Raw genomic sequence first — 21,127 nt, forward strand, 5'->3', positions numbered from 1 at the left:
GTTCAACCTGTTCACTTGGCTACTTCTGCTCCACTTGTTCTCTGAAGGCCCCTCTTATTCCTTCACCATTTGTTTTCTCTCACCTATTAGTCCATTCTTGTCTTAAAGTGAAGTCACTCAGTTGTGTCCAACTCTTTGTGACCCCATGGACTGTAGCTCACCAGGTTCCTCCATCCATGGGATTTTCCAGACAAGAGTACTGGAGTGGGTTGCCATTTCCTTCTCCAGAGGATCATCCCTACCCAGGGATCAAACCTGGGTCTCCCGCATTATAGGCAGATGCTTTACCCTCTGAGCCACCAGGGAAGTCTTTAGTTAAGACTCTTAAGTTCCTCCTATATCTGGCTTAAATGTCATGATTCTTTCTATCAATAAGGTCCAGTAACACTCTTCCAATGCCTTGAGCTCCTTTCTCTTTTTTTCATACATTTCTGGCAAAAACCCATCCCTGACTGTACCCAGTTGATCTATATTTGCCTACAGTGATTACCAAGGGCAGTTAGAGATAGTCATGCAATAGGAAAGATTAGCTTCTTCATGATTTAGTGACTCAAATGGCCTCAACACAATTCATAGTAGGGCTTAGCGATTCTATGATGTTGTTCTTATCAACTCTCTTTCACCCACAATGATCATTTAAAAACCCCTCCTCTCCTCAAAGCTTCAAGTCTCCCACTTGCTCACTCTCATTCTCAGCATCACTTATTTCACAGAACAAGTAGACCACCTATGCCAGGAACTCCTTCACCTTCCCACTACCAAATGTAAAATCCTATTACTTCTGCAGGTACCTGTTCCTCTTCCCTTTTTATTTTTCTTACAGTAGAGGTGCTATGTGCCTTCCTGCTTGAGGTCAATTCCCCCTTGTGACCTTGGGAATCTACTCTCACTGTTTTCAACATTTCACACTGTTTTCTCTTTTCTGTCATATAAATTTAACCCCACCTGTTTAATGAATTATTTCCATTAATATTGAAATATATTCAATCCCTCTTACTTATTCAGAAAAAATTCCTTGTCCTCATGTTCTCTTCTAGTCACTGCCCCATCCTTCTCCTTCCATTTTTCCCCTGGGGGTTGGTTATTCCCATGAACTGCATTTCCTTACATCCTACTTCTTCACATGCTCTTACAAGTTTGTTGTCTCATAATCCCACCTGGTTAACACTTTGCAGAGATACCAGTCGTATCCATTTAACAATTTTAGTTCTTATCTTTCTTGCCCTCTTAGCCTCAGTTGACCTTGTTGACCCTCATTTCCTCTTTGAAATACCATTTCCCTTCGACTTTTTGGGACATTATTCTCTCCTGGTTTCTTCTCCAATGTCATGTCACTCCTTCTCAGCCTTCTTCATTCAGGCATTGAGTGTTGCTTCTCCTAGGCTCTGTCCCAATCTCTCCTCTTACTTCTGTTCTCTTGACCTTAGTGATACCACCAAGGCCACAACTTTCTTAAAAGCCCATATGTGCCACAGGATATTTGCACATGGTGTATTCTTTACATAGCATATTCCCTCAAGCCCTCCCCCAAGTTATTATGGAAATAATCTTCTACTCATCCTTCACATCGACACTTAGGTACCACCTTCTCAGGAAACCTTTTACAACCTCCTTGTGATACCTCTGCAACACTGGTTGCAGTTATAATTTACATTTATTTATATGATTTGTTAAATGACAAGCTTCCCCATTGGAGGTAAGCTCCATAATGGCAGAGACAATTCCTATTTTTCTTATTATAATTTTACCTCTAGCACTTTACAAAATTCTGAGTACATAGTAGGTACATAATAGAGAAGTATAGAATAAAATAACTGAATGAAGAAACATTTTGAATAATGCATCTATGGAGTATCAAGATGGGAATTTCCCACAGTGGTTAAATACATGATTTTGAAACTCAGGAGAGAGGTCTGGACTAGAGTGATGAATTTGGAGTCTAATTGCTTGTGAGTGGTAATGAAGCCATGATGGCTACAAGATTTCTCAGGGAATGTTTATGGAGAGAAAGGAAAAAAGGGGAGAGAACAAGAATCTTGGGGCATTCACATTAAATGAATTCAAGCAGAGGATGATTCATTGAAGGAGACAGAGGTTGTATATGCTGTCTACATACTGCAGACTTTCCTTGGAAGTCCTAATTTTAATATTCTGCCCTTTCAGCTGACATATTTCACAACTTAATTTTTGGCTCAGAAAAGAGGGCATCTATAAAGGAAACAAATATAAATCTAATTTTAACACTTGGTTTATTAATTAATAATAATATAACTGTATTTATGTGTATAGTGATTGGTAAGATTGACTTAGTTCCTTACTGTGGTTATTGCTGGTAATAAGTATCTTTTTAAAATGGCTAGTATACATAGCAATTATAGGCTTTATAATTTTAAAATTATAGTTTAAAATATTTTCAAACTATGCTTCTAAAAGCTTGCCTAAATGTAAATGATATGTTTAATCATTTTTTTTTAGCCTGAAAGTACTTTACTGATTATTTGTGAGGATGGCTATGTTCTTGAAGCTCCATTTCCAGCTATAAAGGAGGAAGAAGAGGACCATGATGTAGTTTCCTATGAAATCAAAGACATGTGTTTAAAATATTTCCACTTCACAAGTGTCAAATCTAAGATTCTGGTATGAAATATCCTTGAAGCATTGTCTTCTAATTATTTTCTTTCTTATGATATAAAACAGCTTGTGTTAAGTGCTAGGAAAATATGAAGAAGAAGATACAAACTTTTACTTTAAGGAGCTTATCTGGTAGAAAGCAGCTAACTGTATTAGGAGGAGGTAATGAATAGATACTAAAATCACAGTGCAAAGAAAAGAATTTTAGGGGCATGCAGAGGAAAGAATATATGGTTGTGATGGAGGGATGAGAGGAGGTCAAGGATGACTTCATTGAGCAGACATTTAGTATTTAAAGAAAGGGAAGGATTTTGAGAGGTTAAAAATGGGAAAGCAATAAAAACTTGGAGAACATCCTGAGGGAAGGCAGAATTGCAAGGGTTTTGTTGTTTCAAGAGATGAAGACTGGGCCATGAAACAGAGGGATGCAGTTTGTAGAGGAGTTTGATAGGACTCTGTGACCACCACAAAGGACCCCCTAAATTCTAGCCAAGAAGATTTATTCCTTAGGCCACTGGAATAAATTGTGACAGGTTTTTTATTGTATTTTTTAATTTAACTTTTAATTGGAGGATAATTACAATATTGTGATGGTTTCTCCTATATGTCAGCTATAGGTATGCATATGTCCCCTCCCTCTTGGACATCCCTCCCACCTCTCTCCCCATCCCACCTCTCTAGGTTGTCACAGAGCATGGGCACTGGCTGTCTATTTTACATAGATATAAAGGACAGACCAAGGGATACCAAGGGAACATTTCATGCAAAGATTGGCCCGATAAAGGACAGAAATGGTATGGAACTGACAGAAGCAGAAGATATTAAGAAGAGGTGGCAAGAATACACAGAAGAACTGTACAAAAAAGATCTTCATGACTCAGTTAATCACAATGGTGTGATAATTCACCTAGAGTCAAACATCCCGGAATGTGAAGTCAAGTGGGCCTTAGGAAGCATCACTACAAACAAAGCTGGTGGAGGTGATGGAATTCCAGTTGAGCTATTTCAAATCCTAAAAGATGATGTTGTCAAAGTGCTGCACTCAATATGTCAGCAAATTTGGAAAACTCAGCAATGGCCACAGGACTGGAAAAGGTCAGTTTGCATTCCAATCCCAAAGAAAGGCAATGTCAAAGAATATTCAAATGACCGCACAATTGCACTCATCTCACATGCTAGTAAAGTAATGCTCAAAATTCTACAAGCCAGGCTTTAACAATACATGAACCATGAATTTCCAGATGTTCAAACTGATTTTAGAAAAGGCAGAGGAACCAGATCAAGTTGCCAACATCTGCTGGATTATCAAAAAAGCAAGAGAGTTCCAGAAAAACATCTATTTCTGCTTTATTGACTATGCCAAAGCCTTTGACTGTGGATCACAATAAATTGTGGAAAATTCTGAAAGAGATGGGAATACCAGACCACCTGACCTGCCTCTTGAGAAACCTGTCTGCAGGTCAGGAAGCAACAGTTAGAACTGGACATGGAACAATAGACTGGTTCCAAATAGGAAAAGGAGTACGTCAAGGCTGTATACTGTCACCCTGCTTATTTAACTTATATGCAGAGTATATTACGAGAAACGCTGGGCTGGAAGAAGCACAAGCTGGAATCAAGATTGCCGGGAGAAATATCAATAACCTCAGATATGCAGATGATACCACCCTTATGGCAGAAAATGAAGAAGAACTAAAGAGCCTCTTGATGAAAGTGAAAGAGGAGAGTGAAAAAGTTGGCTTAAAGCTCAACATTCAGGAAACGAAGATCATGGCATCCAGTCCCATCACTTCATGGCAAATAGATGGGGAAACAGTGGCTGACTTTGTTTTTCTGGGCTCCAAAATCACTGCAGATGGTGATTGCAGCCATGAAATTAACAGATGCTTACTCCTTGGAAGGAAAGTTGTGACCAACCTAGATAGCATATTAAAAAGCAGAGACATTACTTTGCCAACAAAGGTCCATCTAATCAAGGCTATGGTTTTTCCAGTGGTCATGTATGGATGTGAGAGTTGGACTATAAAGAAAGCTGAGTGCCGAAGAATTGATGCTTTTGAACTGTGGTGTTGGAGAAGACTCTTGAGAGTCCCTTGGACTGCAAGGAGATCCAAGAACCAGTCCATCCTAAAGGAGATCAGTCCTGGGTGTTCATTAGAAGGTCATTGAAGCTCAAACTCCAATACTTTGGCCACCTGATGTGAAGAGCTGACTCATTTGAAGAGACCCTGATGCTGGGAAAAATTGAGGGCAGGAGAAGAAGGGGACAACAGAGGATGAGATGGTTGGATGGCATCACCGACTCAATGGGCATGAGTTTAGGTAGGCTCCAGGAGTTGGTGTTGGACAGGGAGGCCTGGCATGCTACAGCTCATGGGGTTGCAAGACAGACACAACTGAGTGACTGAACTGAACTGAATTGAAAGGACAGACTTTTGGACACAGTGGGGAAAGGAGAGGGTGGGATGATTCGAGAGAGTAGCATTGAAACATATATATTGTCAGTTTTTGAGGAGGGGATTGATATGATGGGTCATATAAATTTGGAAGTTAATTCTACAGGGTAAACAATAAAAAGGTGAAAGATGGGCAGTCAGGATGCTAGTGTTAGGGGGCTTTTGCAATAGTTAGTTGATAGAGGCTAAGGATATAAATCACTTTACCACCAAAGATAAATCACCTTCTTTCATGGACTATTTCAATCCACAGAATTCATGGATTGACAATGATAGGCTCTGAGAAAAATTTTACTTAGCTTCTCTCTTAGGAAAAAAAGGCAAAATAATTTCTATAAAACCGGGATCAAATTCATGTTGATGTATGACAGAAATCAAACCAATATTGTAAACCAATTATCAATCAATCAAAAATAAATACTAAAAAGAAAACAAAAAACCAAGATCAGTGGGAGTTATGCAGAAAGTCATTCCAATGATTTGAAAAATTTAATGATAAAGATATATTCCCAAATTGATAATAATTAAAAATAAATTTTATCTTTAAATTATGAAAGTATGTAACACATTTGCAGGAGACTTGGAAAATACAAAACAAAGTTACATATAGTTCTACCATATATTACAATTATTTTTTTAAATAAGAGTTTTAGTTGGAGTGTCAATATCAAACTCTCAAAAATTAATAGAATGAATATATAGAGAAGTAGAAGGATACAGTAGACCCAGAAAGCACTGTGAACCGATTCAACATAATTAAGATTTATACAATTTTCACACAGTAGTAGGATACAAATTCTGTTCAAGTTCCCATAGACTATAAACTAGCAGACTCTGGAACATATCCAGGGACACAAAACAAGGTACAAAAATTTCATGGTCTAAAGGTATTGAAATCATACAAAGTCTGTTCTCTTACCAAATTGATAATAATTTTTAAATGACATTTGTTGTATTAGAGCTATGAATTTTCCTAGGGCTCTATCTTCTATATTTTTTTTATTATAGTGTGGATGAATGAATTACAGTTTTTTTCTTAAATCCCATCATATCTTTTGCTAAAGAGATTAATAGAAATTGAAAGGAGAAAGAAACAAAAGGAGCTGAAGGAGAAGGAAAAGCAAGAAAGAAGGAAAAGGCTAGAAACAGAGATGGGTGAAGATGTGGAAAAGGAACTCCAGGGAGAAGAGGAGGAGGAGGAGGAGGAGGAGGAGGAAGAGCCCTTACCTGAAATCTTTGTTCCTTCAACGGCCTGTCACATCCTCTGTGGATTTTACTCTGAGCCAGGAAAGTTCTGGATTTCTTTGGTGAGTAATAATGTAATAAATTTTTATCTCAGTCCTAATCCAATATATGTGTTATTTTCTATCACATTCTTAATTGCTAAGACTCTGTGCTAAGACTTCAGTTATTATCTACTATTGAAGGCTTGGATTTTGACAAATGAATGTGTTAGTTTTTATATCATCTTAAAATCTTTTATATGTCTGTCTACTATATCTTTTATCTATGACAATCACACATGTTTCAGAAGGTCAAAGGGAAGAAGAATCAAAGATAGAAGGGCAAAGGGCTAAGAGGTTTTCCAAGTGAGTCTGTCATTTTAAAATTTTGAGAATGATAGCAGCACAATCCACTGGACTTGCTTACCTTTCATTACCTACAACTATGCTATGTAGCCACATGGAAATCTGGGTAAATGGCTGTTTTTATTAATAGATGATCACAGTGCCACCGTCAAAGAAATTGATACTTGGCTAATAAGGAAGCACAGAAAAATGGGAGACAGGTACCTGGGAATGTTACCATAGTGTGACAATTACATCTCCTAAATACATATTTTCTACTCTAATAAAATATTTTATTGATCTATTGCAAAGCAAGATTTCCTTCACTATATAATAAATTTGTCATAAATTCACATAGAAATATATGTGAAAGGGGGTGGTCCTAAGATGGTGGAGGAATAGAATGGGGAGATCACTTTCTCCCCCACAAATTCATCAAAAGAACCTTTGAACACTGAGCAAGTTCCACAAAAAAACTTCTGAATGCTGGCAGAGGACATCAGGCACCCAGAAGGGCAGCCCATTGTCTTCAAAAGGAGGTAGGACAAAATATAAAAGATAAAAAGAGAGACAAAAGAGGTAGGGATGGAGATCCATCCCAGGAAGGGAGTCTTAAAAAAGAGAGAAGTTTCCAAACACCAGGAAACGCTCTCACCGGTGGGTCTGTGGCAAGCCTTGGAATCTCAGAGGGCAACATAACCAGTAGTAAGAATAAATAAATAATTAAAACCCACAGATTATGTGCCTAATGGCAATTCCCAGCAGAGAAGCAGCACAGACGCTCGCATCCACCACTAGCAAGCAGGGGCTGGACAGGGAGGCAAGGGCTGCATTGCTTGGGGTAAGGACCGGGCCTGAATGGCCCGAGGGCAATCTGAGGTAACTAACTTAAGGTAGCAACCCAGACTGTGGGATGGCTATCCCGTGAAAAGCCTTAACCTAAGACACTGCCAGGCCTGCTCACAGAACAAAGGACTGAGTAGAGTTAGCCAGCTGTGGACCAGCCCATCCTCTGCCGGAGACAGGCAGGCGAGGGCAGTCAGAGCTGGAAGGGGGCAATCGAGGCCCCAGAGAGGCATCCTCTACCAAACTGCAAGCAGGCTTTGTTGCTGACCAAGACTTTTTGGGATTTTGGGCAGTTGATGTCTGCCGGGAGGGTCGCAGCCAGAGATCAGCTCCCCAGAAGAGACACATGGCACACCTGAGAAGGCACACCCATTGTACACCCAGAAAACCGAGCTGCTGGGATGGGGAGGCGATAAGATGCACCGCCCACCTGGGGGTGACTGTGCTTGCCAAGCACCTGGTCACCTGAGCTGCTCAGATCTGGGAAGGGCACAAAACGCAGGTCCAACCAAGTTTGTGCCTTTGTTGAGTACCTGAGAACCTGAACCTGAGTGGCTTAGACCTGGAAAGTGCACGCAATCCAGGGCCGCCTCAGACAATTCCTGGCAGAGCAACCTAGAGCCTGAGAAGTGTAGACCATGAAAGCACACACGCCGTGAGCAGGGGCAAACCCAGTGCAGCTGAAATACTGCGAGCACTCCCCACACACGCCAGTGATATTTGTTTGCAGTGCTCCTCCCTCCCCACAGCAGACTGAACAAGTGAGCCTAAAAAAGTGACTACCACTGTCCCCTTGTGTCAGGGTGGAAATTAGACACTGAAGAGACCAGCAAACAGAAGAAGCTAAAATAAACAGAACCGCTTTGGAAGTGACAGGTGCAATAGAGTAAAACCCTGTAGTTAGCTCCGACTACATAGGAAGGGCCTATAGATCTTGAGAAGTATAAGCTGGATCAAGGAACTATCTGAAAATGAACTGACCCCACACTGTCCACAACAGCTCCAGAGAAAGTCCTAGATATATTTTTATTATCACTTTTTAAATTAAAATTTTTTAAAAAAATTTTAAGTCCTCTATTACTCCTTTAATTTTCATTTTTATAACCTATTGCTGCTGCTGCTGTTAAGTCGCTTCAGTCGTGTCCGACTCTTGTGTGACCCCAGAGATGGCAGCCCACCAGGCTCTGCCGTCCCTGGGATTCTCCAGGCAAGAATACTGGAGTGGGTTGCCATTTCCTTCTCCAATGCATGAAAGTGAAAAATGAAAGTGAAGTCACTCAGTTATGTCTGACTCTTCGCAACCCCATGGATTGCAGCCTACCAGGCTCCTCCGTCCATGGGATTTTCCAGGCAAGAATACTGGAGTGGGGTGCCATTGCCTTCTCCTTATAACCTTCTATTACCTTGCAAAAAAAAAAAAAGTCCCCATTTCTAAAGAAAACTTATATATATATATATATATAAAAAATTTTTGTGAGTGTTTTGTTTTTTTAATATTGTATTTTTGAGAATCTAACCTCTACTCTAGATTTTTAGTCTTTGCTTTTTGGTATTTGTTACCAATTTAGTACTTTTAAGAACCCAATCTTCAGTACCTATTTTTACTTGGGAGCGAGATTACTGGCTTGATTTCTCTCTCCCCCTTTTGACTCTCCTTTTTCTCCACAAGGTCGCCTCTATCTCCTCCCTCCCCCTTCTCTTCTCTACCAACTCTGTGAATCTCTTTGTGTGTTCTGGATTGTGGAGAACACTTAGGGAACTGATTACTGGCTGGATCTGTCTGTCTCCTTTTGATTCCCCCTCTTCTCCTCCTGGTCACCTCTATCTCCCTCCTCCCTCTTCTCTATGTAACTATGTACCTCTCCGGGTGTCCCTCACTGTGGAGAAACTTTTCATCATTAACCTAGATGTTTTATCATCAGTGCTGTATAGATGGAGAAGTCTTGAGGCTACTTTAAGAATAAGACTGAAAACCAGAGGCAGGAGGCTTAAGTCCAAAACCTGAGAACACCAGAGAACTCCTGACTCCAGGGAACATTAATCGATAAGAGCTCATCAAAAGCCTCCATACCTACACTGAAACCAAACACCACCCAAGGGCCAACAAGTTCCAGAGCAGGATATACCATGCAAATTCTCCAACAACACAGGAACATAGCCCTGAGCTTCAAAATACAGGCTGCCCAAAGTCACACCAAACCCACTGATATCTCAAAACTCACTACTGGACACTTCATTGCACTCCAGAGAGAAGAAATCCAGTTCCACCCACAAGAACACCGACACAAGCTTCCCTAACCTGGAAACCTTGACAAGCCACCTGTCCAACCCCACCCACAGTGAGGAAGCTCCACAATAAAGAGGAAACACAAACTGCCAGAATACAGAAAAGCCACCCCAAACACAGCATTATAAACAAGATGAAAAGGCAGATAAATACCCAGCAGGTAAAGGAACAGGATAAATGCCCAGCAAACCAAACCAAAGAGGAAGAGATAGGGAATCTACCTGATAAAGAATTCAGAATAATGATAGTGAAAATGATCCAAAATCTTGAAAACAAAATGGAGTTACAGATAAATAGCCTGGAGACAAGGATTGAGAAGATGCAAGAAATGTTTAACAAGGACCTAGAAGAAATAAAAAAGAGTCAATATATAATGAATAATGCAATAAATGAGATAAAAGGCACTCGGGAGGGAACCAACAGTAGAATAATGGAGGCAGAAGATAGGATAAGTGAGGTAGAAGAGAGAATGGTAGAAATAAATGAAGCAGAGAGGAAAAAACAATTAAAAGAAATGAGGACAACCTCAGAGACCTCTGGGACAATGTTAAACATCCCAACATTCGAATCATAGAGTCCCAGAAGAGGAAAACAAAAAGACCATGAGAAAATACTTGATGAGATAATAGTTGAAAACTTCCTTAAAATGGGGAAGGAAAAGTCACACAAGTCCAAGAAACCCGGAGAGTCCCAAACAGGATAAACCCAAGGCGAAACACCCCAAGACACATATTAATCAAATTAGCAAAGATCAAACACAAAGAACAAATATTAAAAGCAGCAAGGGAGAAACAACAAATAACACACAAGGGGATTCCCATAAGGATAACAGCTGATCTTTCAATAGAAACTCTTCAGGCCAGAAGGGAATGGCAGGACGTACTTAAAGTGATGAAAGAGAAAAACCTACAGCCCAGATTACTGTACCCAGCAAGGATCTCATTAAAATATGAAGGAGAAATCAAAAGCTTTACAGACAAGCAATAGCTGAGAGAATTCAGCACCACCAAATCAGCTCTCCAACAAATGCTAAAGGATCTTCTCTAGACAAGAAACACAGAAAGGGTGTATAAACTCAAACCCAAAACAACAAAGTAAATGGCAATGGGATCATACTTATCAATAATTACCTTAAGTGTAAATGGGTTGAATGCCCCAACCAAAAGACAAAGACTGGCTGAATGGATACAAAAACAAGACCCCTATATATGTTGTCTACAAGAGACCCACCTCAAAACAAGGGACACATACAGAATGAAAGTGAAGGGCTGAAAAAAGATATTCCTCGCAAATAGAGACCAAAAGAAAGCAGGTGTAACAATACTCATATCAGATAAAATAGACTTTAAAATAAAGTCTGTGAACAGAGACAAAGAAGGATGCTACATAACGATCAAAGGATCAATCCAACAAGAAGATATAACAATTATAAATATATATGCACACAACATAGGAGCACCACAGTATGTAAGGCAAATGCTAACAAGTATGGAAGGGAAAATTAACAATAGCACAATAACAGGGGGAGACTTTAATACCCAACTCACACCTACGGATAGATCAACTAAACAGAAAATTAACAAGGAAACACAAACTTTAAATGATACAATAGACCAGTTAGACCTAATTGATATCTATAGGACATTTCGCCCCAAAGCAATGGATTTCACCTTTTTCTCAAGTGCACATGGAACCTTCTCCAGGATAGATCACATCCTGGGCCATAAATCTAGTCTTGGTAAATTCAAAAAAATTGAAATCATTCCAAGCATCTTTTATGACCACAATGCAGTAAGATTAGACATCAATTACAGGAGAAAAACTATTAAAAATTCAAACATATGGAGGCTGAACAACATGCTGCTGAATAACCAACAAATCACAGAAGAAATAAAAAAAAGAAATCAAAATATGCATAGAAATGAATGAAAATGAAAACAAAACAACCCAAAACCTATGGGACACTGTAAAAGAGTGCTACAGGGAAGGTTCACAGCAATACAGGCTTACCTCAAGAAACAAGAAAAAATTCAAATAAATAACCTAACTCTACACCTAAAGCAACTAGAAAAGGAAGAAATGAAGAAGCCCAGGGTTAGTAGAAGGAAGGAAATCTTAAAAATTAGGGCAGAAATAAATGCAAAAGAAACAAAATAGACCATAGCAAAAATCGATAAAGCCAAAAGCTGGTTCTTTGAGAAGATAAATAAAATTGACAAACCATTAGCCAGACTCATCAAGAAACAAAGGGAGAAGAATCAAAACAACAAAATTAGAAATGAAAATGGAGAGATCACAACAGACAACACAGAAATACAAAGAGACTACTATTAGTAACTAGTAATACTAGTTACTAGTACTAGTAGTAATTAGACTACTATTAGTAACTATATGCCAATAAAATGGACAATTTGGAAGAAATGGATAAATTCTTAGAAAAGTACAACTTTCCAAAACTGAACCATGAAGAAGTAGAAAATCTTAACAGACCCACCACAAGCACAGAAACTGATACTGTAATCAGAAATCTTCCAGCAAACAAAAGCCCAGGACCAGATGGCTTCACAGATGAATTCTACCAAAAATTTAGAGAAAAGCTAACACCTATCCTACTCAAACTCTTCCAGAATTGCAGAGGAAGGTAAACTTCCAAACTCATTCTACGAGGTCACCATCACCCTAATACCAAAATCAGACAAAGATGCCACACACACACAAAAAGAAAACTACAGGCCAATATCACTGATGAACATAGATGCAAAAATCCTTAACAAAATTCTAGCAAACAGAATCCAACAACATATTAAAAAGATCATACATCATGAACAACTGGGCTTTATCCCAGGGATGCAAGAATTCTTCAATATCTACAAATCAATCAATGTAATACACCACATTAACAAATTGAAAGATAAAAACCATATGATTATCTCAATAGATGCAGAGAAAGCCTTTAACAAAATTCAACATCCATTTGTGATAACCCTCCAGAAAGCAGGCATAGAAGGAACATACCTCAACATAATAAAAGCTATATATGACAAAGCCACAGCAAACATTATCCTCAATGGTGAAAAATTGAAAGCATTTCCCCTAAAGTCAGAAACAAGACAAGGGCGCCCACTCTCACCACTACTATTCAACATAGTTTTGGAAGTTTTGTCCATAGCAATCAGAGCAGAAAAAGAAATCAAAGGAATCCAGATTGGAAAAGAAGAAGTGAAACTCTCACTGTTTGCAGATAACATGATCCTCTACATAGAAAACCCTAAAGACTCCACCAGAAAATTACTAGAGCTAATCAATGAATATATTAAAGTTGCAGGATATAAAATTAACACACAGAAATCCCTTGCATTCCTATACACTAACAATGAGAAAACAGAGAAATTAAGGAAACAATTCCATTCACCATTGCAACGAAAAGAATAATGTACTTAGGAATACACCTACCTAAAGAAACAAAAGACCTATATATAGAAAACTATAAAACATTGATGAAAGAAATCAAAGAGGACACAAATACATGGAGAAATATACCATGTTCATGGATTGGAAGAATCAATATAATGAAAATGAGTATACCTCCCAAAGCAATCTATAGATTCAATGCAATCCTTATTAAGCTACCAATGGTATTTTTCGCGGAACTAGAACAAATAATTTTACAATTTGTATGGAAATACAAAAAACCTCGAATAGCCAAAGCAATCTTCAAAAAGAGGAATGGAACTGGAGGAATCAACCTGTCTGACTTCAGGCTGTACTAAAAAGCCACAGTCATCAAGACAGTATGGTACTGGCATAAAGACAGAAATATAGATCAATGGAACAAAACAGAAAGCCCAGAGATAAATCCACTCACCTATGGATACCTTATCTTCGACAAAGGAGGCAAGGATATACAATGGAGAAAAGACAATCTCTTTAACAAGTGATGCTGGGAAAACTGGTCAACCACTTGTAAAAGAATGAAACTAGAACACTTTCTAACACCATACACAAAAATAAACTCAACATGGATTAAAGATCTAAACGTAAGACCAGAAAATATAAAACTCCTAGAGGAAAACATAGGCAAAACACTCTGACATAAATAACAGTAGGATCCTCTATGACCCACCTCCCAGAGTATTTGAAATAAAGGCAAAAAACAAACAAACAAACAAACAAAACAAAAACAAATGGGACCTAGTTAAACTTAAAAGCTTTTGCACAATGATGGAAACTATAAGCAAGGTGAAAAGACAGCCTTCAGAATGGGGGAAAATAATAGCAAATGACAAAGAATTAATCTCAAAAATATACAAGCAACTCTTGCAGCTCAATTCCAGAAAAATAAATGACCCAATCAAAAAATGGGCCAAAGAACTAAACAGACATTTCTCCAAAGAAGACATACAGATGGCTAACAAACACATGAAAAGATGCTCAAAATCACTCATTATCAGAGAAATGCAAATCAAAACCACGATGAGGTACCATTTCACGCCAGTCAGAATGGCTGCTATCTGAAAGTCTACAAGCAATAAATGCTGGAGAGGGTGTGGAGAAAAGGGAACCCTCTTACACTGTTGGTGGGAATGCAAACTAGTACAGCCACTATGGAGAACAGTGTGGAGATTCCTTAGAAAACTGGAAATAGAACTGCCATATGACCCAGCAATCCCACTTCTGGGCATACACACTGAGGAAATCAGATTTGAAAGAGACACGTATAACCCCACGTTCATCACAGCACTGTTTATAATAGCCAGGACATGGAAATAACCTAGATGCCCATCAGCAGACAAATGGATAAGGAAGCTGTGGTACATATACACCATGGAATATTACTCAGCCATTAAAAAGAATACATTTGATTCAGTTCTAATGAGGTGGATGAAACTGGAGCCTATTATACAGAGTGAAGTAAGCCAGAAAGAAAAACACCAATACAGTATACTAACACATATATATGGAATTTAGAAAGATGGTAACGATAACCCTATATGCGAGACAGTGAAAGAGGCACAGATGTATAGAACAGTCTTTTGGACTCTGTGGGAGAGGGGGAGAGTGGGATGATTTGGGAGAACGGCATTGAAACGTGTGTATTATCATATGTGAAACAAATCGCCAGTCCAGGTTCAATGCATGAGACAGGGTGCTCAGGGCTGTTGCACTGGGATGACTCAGAGGGATGGGATGGGGAGGGAGGTGGGGGGGAGGCTCAGGATGGGGAACACATGTAAATCCATGGCTGATATATGTCAATGTATGGCAAAACCACTACAATATTGTAATTAGCCTCCAATTAAAATAAATAAATTTATATTAAAAAAAAGAAATATATGTGAAAGATTACCACTAGTTCGTGAGTGGTCTCAAATCCTTGGCCAGGCCAGAGGACTGCCTAGCTAAGGCCTGTTGTTGTTAGGAGTGATGAGAGTTCATGCGACTCCTCACCAACATTTCTTAGAAATATATCTTTGATAGCAATTTCTAAGGAGGCAAGCAGCAATAAGGATGGAAAATAGGGATGAAGGCACCTTAGGATTCCATGTATTAGCACCTTGACCCTTTGTCTTCTGTGCTTTATAAAATAATTATTGATGGATTCTGTTGTGTGGGGTTCAAGGGGTAAAGATAAATAGGACATGGTCCTGCCCTCGGGAAACTTCCTCATATCATGAGGGAGAGAGGTACACAAACAACTGTAGTAGAATAGAGTTCTAGTGTCTTGAAACATGCAAAAGTTACTAATTATCTAACAAACATATTTAATGCTTATTAGCTTTAGAGTTGCCAGATATTACATGGGACATGCTTGTACTAAAGATAAACTTGCTGATTATCTGAAATTCAAATTTAGCCATGCACCCTGGATTTAAAGTTTTTTTACCTAGTTTTACTGAGATATAATTAACATGCAGCACTGTATAATTTAAGGTACATAGCATAGTGATTTGATTTGCATGTATCATAAAATGTTTGCCATGATAAGTTCATTTAATATTCATTCTGTTTTTTATTTGAAAAATCTGGAAACCTGATTATTCCATACCAGGCACCATTCTAAGTGACCACCTTATAAAATAAGTGCTCTTAATAATTTGCATTTTACATTAAAAAAAATCCATGGCAGGGAGAGGTTAGGTAACTTATTTGCAGTCATATAATTAGAGGTGGAACAGGATCTGGACTCAGGCAGTTGGGTCCAAGCTCTTAACCATTAAACTACACCAGCAAACAAGGTTAAGGTATAGTTCAGAGACAGTGATACTAACCCTGTTTGATTCATTTGCCAGCTCTGTGCCTGTACCACACAGATGCTGTAGAAAACCAGCCTTGTTTTGAAACCACGACCATAGTTCTCATATCTCAGAGTGCTCACACTGTAGGCTGGTTCCACTTTCTCACTTTCCAAATGATCACTAATTCTTCTCCCATCAGTCATTTTCACTTTCCCTCAATTTCTAGTCATAACCTAACCTCACATTTTCTTTTCTTTTTGTTTCTGTTTTGTTTTTTTTTGTTTGTGCTGTGTGGCTTTCGGGATCTTAGATCCCCTGTCAGGAATTTAACACAGGCCGTCGTGGTGAAAGCACTGAGTCCTAACCACTGGACTGCCAGGTTATTCCCATCTCACATTTCACTGAGGAAATAAAAACAATCTGATGGAATTTCCTTATCTTGTCTTAGATCTCATGTTCTGTGGGGATCCATACAAGTTTGTCTGCTACTGTTAACAACTGGTGAATCGTCTGTTACATCTTTCCAAGGACACTATTCCAAATGGCCTCTTGATCCCATCCCTTCTCACATTCTCAAAGGTTTTACTTCTGAAATAAATGAGCTGGTCTCCTGTATCTTCATCCTCTCTCTGTTTACTCACTTCTTATCATCAGCACATAAACATGCTCCTAGTACTTATCAACTTTAAATTTTTTCTTTAACATCCTTTCTTCTCATCCATTGCTCCTTTATAGGAAAACTTCTTGAAAGAGTTGTGTGTAACCATTGGCTTCATTTCTTCATCTCCTATTTGGTCTTTAACTCATTCCAGTTGGGTTTTTATCTTCACTATTTCACATCATCAAAGATTTCCATACTGTAAAGCTCAGTGGCCACTTCTCTGTCCATTTGGCCTCTCAGAAGCATGTGACAGAGTTGACCTTCTGTCTTTCTTAAAGCATTTTTTGGGGGGCCTGGCTTCCATGACACAACTTTCTGCTGGCCAGGTCACTCCTTTTTAGCTTCTCTTGCTGGCTTCTTATTTGTTGAACTAGCTTTTTACTTTGAAGAACTTGAAGATGTTTGAGTTCTTGGGCAGCCTCCTTCTTGCTAGATGCTTTCATCTAGTCCCATGGCTTTAAATATCAATTATATGTCAGCAAATCTCATGTTTATCTCTAGTCTTGACCTCTCCTCTCATATTCAGCCTTGAACATCCAACTTGACATCTCTATTTGTCACCTCAAAATGAATATGTCCAAAATAGAACTTTAAAAATCGCACTTGCTCTATGCAAACTTGCTCCATCTCCATCTCAATAAATGGAACAACCATCCACCCAGTTTCTAAGCCAAAACTCAGAGCTGTTGATGATTCTTCTTTTTCCTTTATATTTGATATTCTTATTTCGAAGTATATCTTTTGTAAGCAGCACAAAGTTAGACTTTTTCTTTTTAATCCTGTAGTAAAATCTTTAATAGAATGCTGTGTCCATTTACATTTAATGTCGTGACTAATATATTTTAGATTAAATCTACTGTCCTGTTATTTCTATTTATCACACCAATTCCAGTTATATGTTCCCCTTTTTACCTTCTATCAGATGATTAGGTAGTCCCCCCCAATTTTCCTCCTCTATTAAATTCTTTTATATATATATAAATTATATATTATATAATATATATTATTATTTATTATATATAATATTATATAAATATAATATATATTATGTATTATATGTGATTCTAAAGATCATAATATATACCCTTATTTTAATATGCATGCTCAGTTGCTTCAGTCCTGTCTGACTCTTTGTGGTCCTATGTACCATAGCCATGAAATCAAAAGACGCTTGCTCCTTGGAAGAAAAGCTATGACCAACCTAGATAGCATATTAAAAAGCAGAGACATTACTTTGCTGACAAAGGTCCATCTAGTCAAAGCTATGTTTTTTCCAGTAGTCATGTATGAATATGAGAGTTGGACTAGAAAGAAAGCTGAGCACTGAAGAATTGGTGCTTTTTGAACTATAGTGTTAGAGAAGACTCTTGAGAGGCCCATAGGCTGCAAGGAGATGAAACTAGTCTATCCTGGAGGAAATCAGTCCTGAATATTCATTGGAAGGACTGATGCTGAAGCTGAAACTCTAATACTTTGGCCACCTGATGCAAAGAACTGACTCATTGGAAAAGACTCTAATGCTGGGAATGATTGAAGGTGGGAGGAGAAGGGGATGACAGAGGATAAGATGGTTGGATGGCATCACCGACTCGATGGACATGAGTTTGAGCAAGCTCCGGGAGTTGGTGATGGACAAGGAAGCCTGACATGCTACAGTCCATGGGTTGCAAAGAGTCAGACACGACTGAGTGACTGAATTGAACTGTACCATAGCCCTCCAGGTTCCTTTGCTCATGGGGTTCTCCAGGCAAGAATACCAGAGTGGGTTGCTATTCCCTTCTCCAGGGCACCTTCCCAAACCAGGGATTGAACCTGTGTCTCTTATGTCTCCTGCATTGGCAGGTGGGTTCTTTGCCACTAGCACCACCTTTGAAACCCATAATTTCACATAAATTTATTCTTTTACTAGCTCTAGAGAAAAAAGATCTTTGGGCATTTAATGCTGTGTATCCTCCCCCACACCTCATTGTAAAATTATTTATATACACACATATATATATATGTATATATGAGTTTGGGTTTTGTTTTTGCCTTATTGTGCCTATTTTGCCTTTAAGTTTTTTTATTTCTTCTGTATATTTTCTTTTCAAAACTATATTATCATCTTTTGTCTTCCATTCTACCATTTATATCTTTTTATTATTATTTCTTTGTAACCTTATGCATCTTTTTTTCTCATTGCTTTGAATATTTTGTGTTAAAATGTGTAAATTCTTTATTTTTTTTACTGATGTAAAGTTGATTTACAATATTGTCCCAATCTCTGGCTATACAGCAAAATGACTTGGTTATATACATATAGATATTCCTTTTTTAAAAAAATTATTTGCTATTATGGTTTATCACAGGATATTGAATATAGCTCCTTGTGCTATGAAGTAGGACCATGTTTGTTTATCCATCTATATGTAATAGTTTACATCTGCTAATCCTACACTCTCAGCCCTTCCCTCCCCCATCCTTTTGGCAACCACAAATATGTTCTCTATCTCTGTGAGTCTGTTTCTGTTTTGTAGATAGGTTCATTTGTGTCATATTTTAGATTCTGCATATTAGTGATATAGCATGGTATTTGTTTCTCTCTTTTTGACTTAATGTCACTTAGTATCATAAGCCCTAGTTGCATCCGTGTTGCTGCAGATGGCATTATTTCTTTTTTTTTATGGCTGAGTAGCATTCTGTTGTACATATGTACTACATCATCTTTATACATCCATCTGTCAATGGGCATTTAGGTTGTTTCCATGTTTTGGCTATTGAATAGTGCTGCTATGAGCATAAGGTTGCATGTATCTTTTTGAATGATGGTTTTGTCTGGATATATGCCCAAGAGTGGGATTGTTGAATCATACAGCAATTCTATTTTTAGTTTTCATTGTAGTTTTGATTTGCATTTCTCAGATGGTGATTGCAGCCATGAAATTAAAAGATGCTTACTCTTTGGAAGGAAAGTTGTGACCAACCTAGATAGCATATTAAAAAGCAGAGACATTACTTTGCCAACAAAGGTCCGTCTGGTCAAGGCTATGGTTTTTCCAGTGGTCATGCATGGATGTGAGAGTTGGACTGTGAGGAAAGCTGAGCGCCAAAAAATTGATGCTTTTGAACTATGGTGTTGGAGAGGACTCTTGAGAGTCCCTTGGAGTGCAAGGAGACCCAACCAGTCCATCCTAAAGGAGTTCAGTCCTGGGTGTTCATTGGAAGGACTGATGCTGAAGCTGAAACTCCAGTACTTTGGCCACCTCATGTGAAGAGTTGACTCATTGGAAAAGACCCTGATGCTGGCAGGGATTGGGGGCAGGAGGAGAAGGGGACGACAGAGGATGAGATGGCTGGATGGCATCACTGACTCGATGGGCATGAGTTTGAGTAAACTCCAGGAGTTGGTGATGGACAGAGATACCTGGCGTGCTGCGATTCATGGGGTCACAAAGAGTCGGACATGACTGAACGACTGAACCGAACTGAACTGAACTGAATTAGTGATATTAAGCATCTTTTCATGTGCCTGCTGGCCATCTATATATGTGTCTTCTTTGCCGAAATGTCTATTGAAGTCTTCTGCCCATTTTTTGATTGGGTTGTTTGTTTTCCTGTGTGAAGTTGTATGAGCTATTTGTATATTTTGGAGAGGAAGCCCCTGTCTGTCACATTGTTTGCAAATATTTTCTCCTATTCCATAGGCTGACTTTTTTTTTTTTTTTTTTTATTAGTTGGAGGCTAATTACTTTACAACATTTCAGTGGGTTTTGTCATACATTGATATGAATCAGCCATAGAGTTACACGTATTCCCCATCCCGATCCCCCCTCCCACCTCCCTTTCCACCCGATTCCTCTGGGTCTTCCCAGTGCACCAGGCCCGAGCACTTGTCTCATGCATCCCACCTGGGCTGGTGATTTTTTTAACCATAGATAATATACATGCTGTTCTTTCGAAACATCCCACCCTCACCTTCTCCCACAGAGTTCAAAAGTCTGTTCTGTACATCTGTGTCTCTTTTTCTGTTTTGCATATAGGGTTATCATTACCATCTTTCTAAATTCCATATATATGTGTTAGTATGCTGTAATGTTCTTTATCCTTCTGGCTTACTTCACTCTGTATAATGGGCTCCAGTTTCATCCATCTCATTAGAACTGATTCAAATGAATTCTTTTTAACGGCTGAGTAATATTCCATGGTGTATATGTACCACAGCTTCCTTATCCATTCATCTGCTGATGGGCATCTAGGTTGCTTCCATGTCCTGGCTATTATAAACAGTGCTGCGATGAACATTGGGGTGCACGTGTCTCTTTCAGATCTGGTTTCCTCAGTGTGTATGCCCAGAAGTGGGATTGCTGGGTCATATGGCAGTTCTATTTCCAGTTTTTTAAGAAATCCCCACACTGTTTTCCATAGTGGCTGTACTAGTTTGCATTCCCACCAACAGTGTAAGA

At 38.7% G+C, this 21,127-nt stretch overlaps 1 protein-coding gene across 1 annotated transcript in view; it reads left to right on the forward strand.

The window, feature by feature from the left end:
* The window catches only part of CFAP44 (cilia and flagella associated protein 44), a 142,156-nt gene that overhangs the window by 55,596 nt on the left and 65,433 nt on the right, over nucleotides 1–21,127 (forward strand). Inside the window, exons 16-17 of the mRNA XM_043874030.1 lie at nucleotides 2,476–2,637; nucleotides 6,152–6,394. Of these exons, the coding sequence (XP_043729965.1) occupies nucleotides 2,476–2,637; nucleotides 6,152–6,394 (405 nt within the window). The remainder of the gene's footprint in view (nucleotides 1–2,475; nucleotides 2,638–6,151; nucleotides 6,395–21,127) is intronic.

This window comes from Cervus elaphus, chromosome 19 (genome assembly GCF_910594005.1).
Source record: "Cervus elaphus chromosome 19, mCerEla1.1, whole genome shotgun sequence".
NCBI classification, from domain to species: Eukaryota; Metazoa; Chordata; class Mammalia; order Artiodactyla; family Cervidae; genus Cervus; species Cervus elaphus.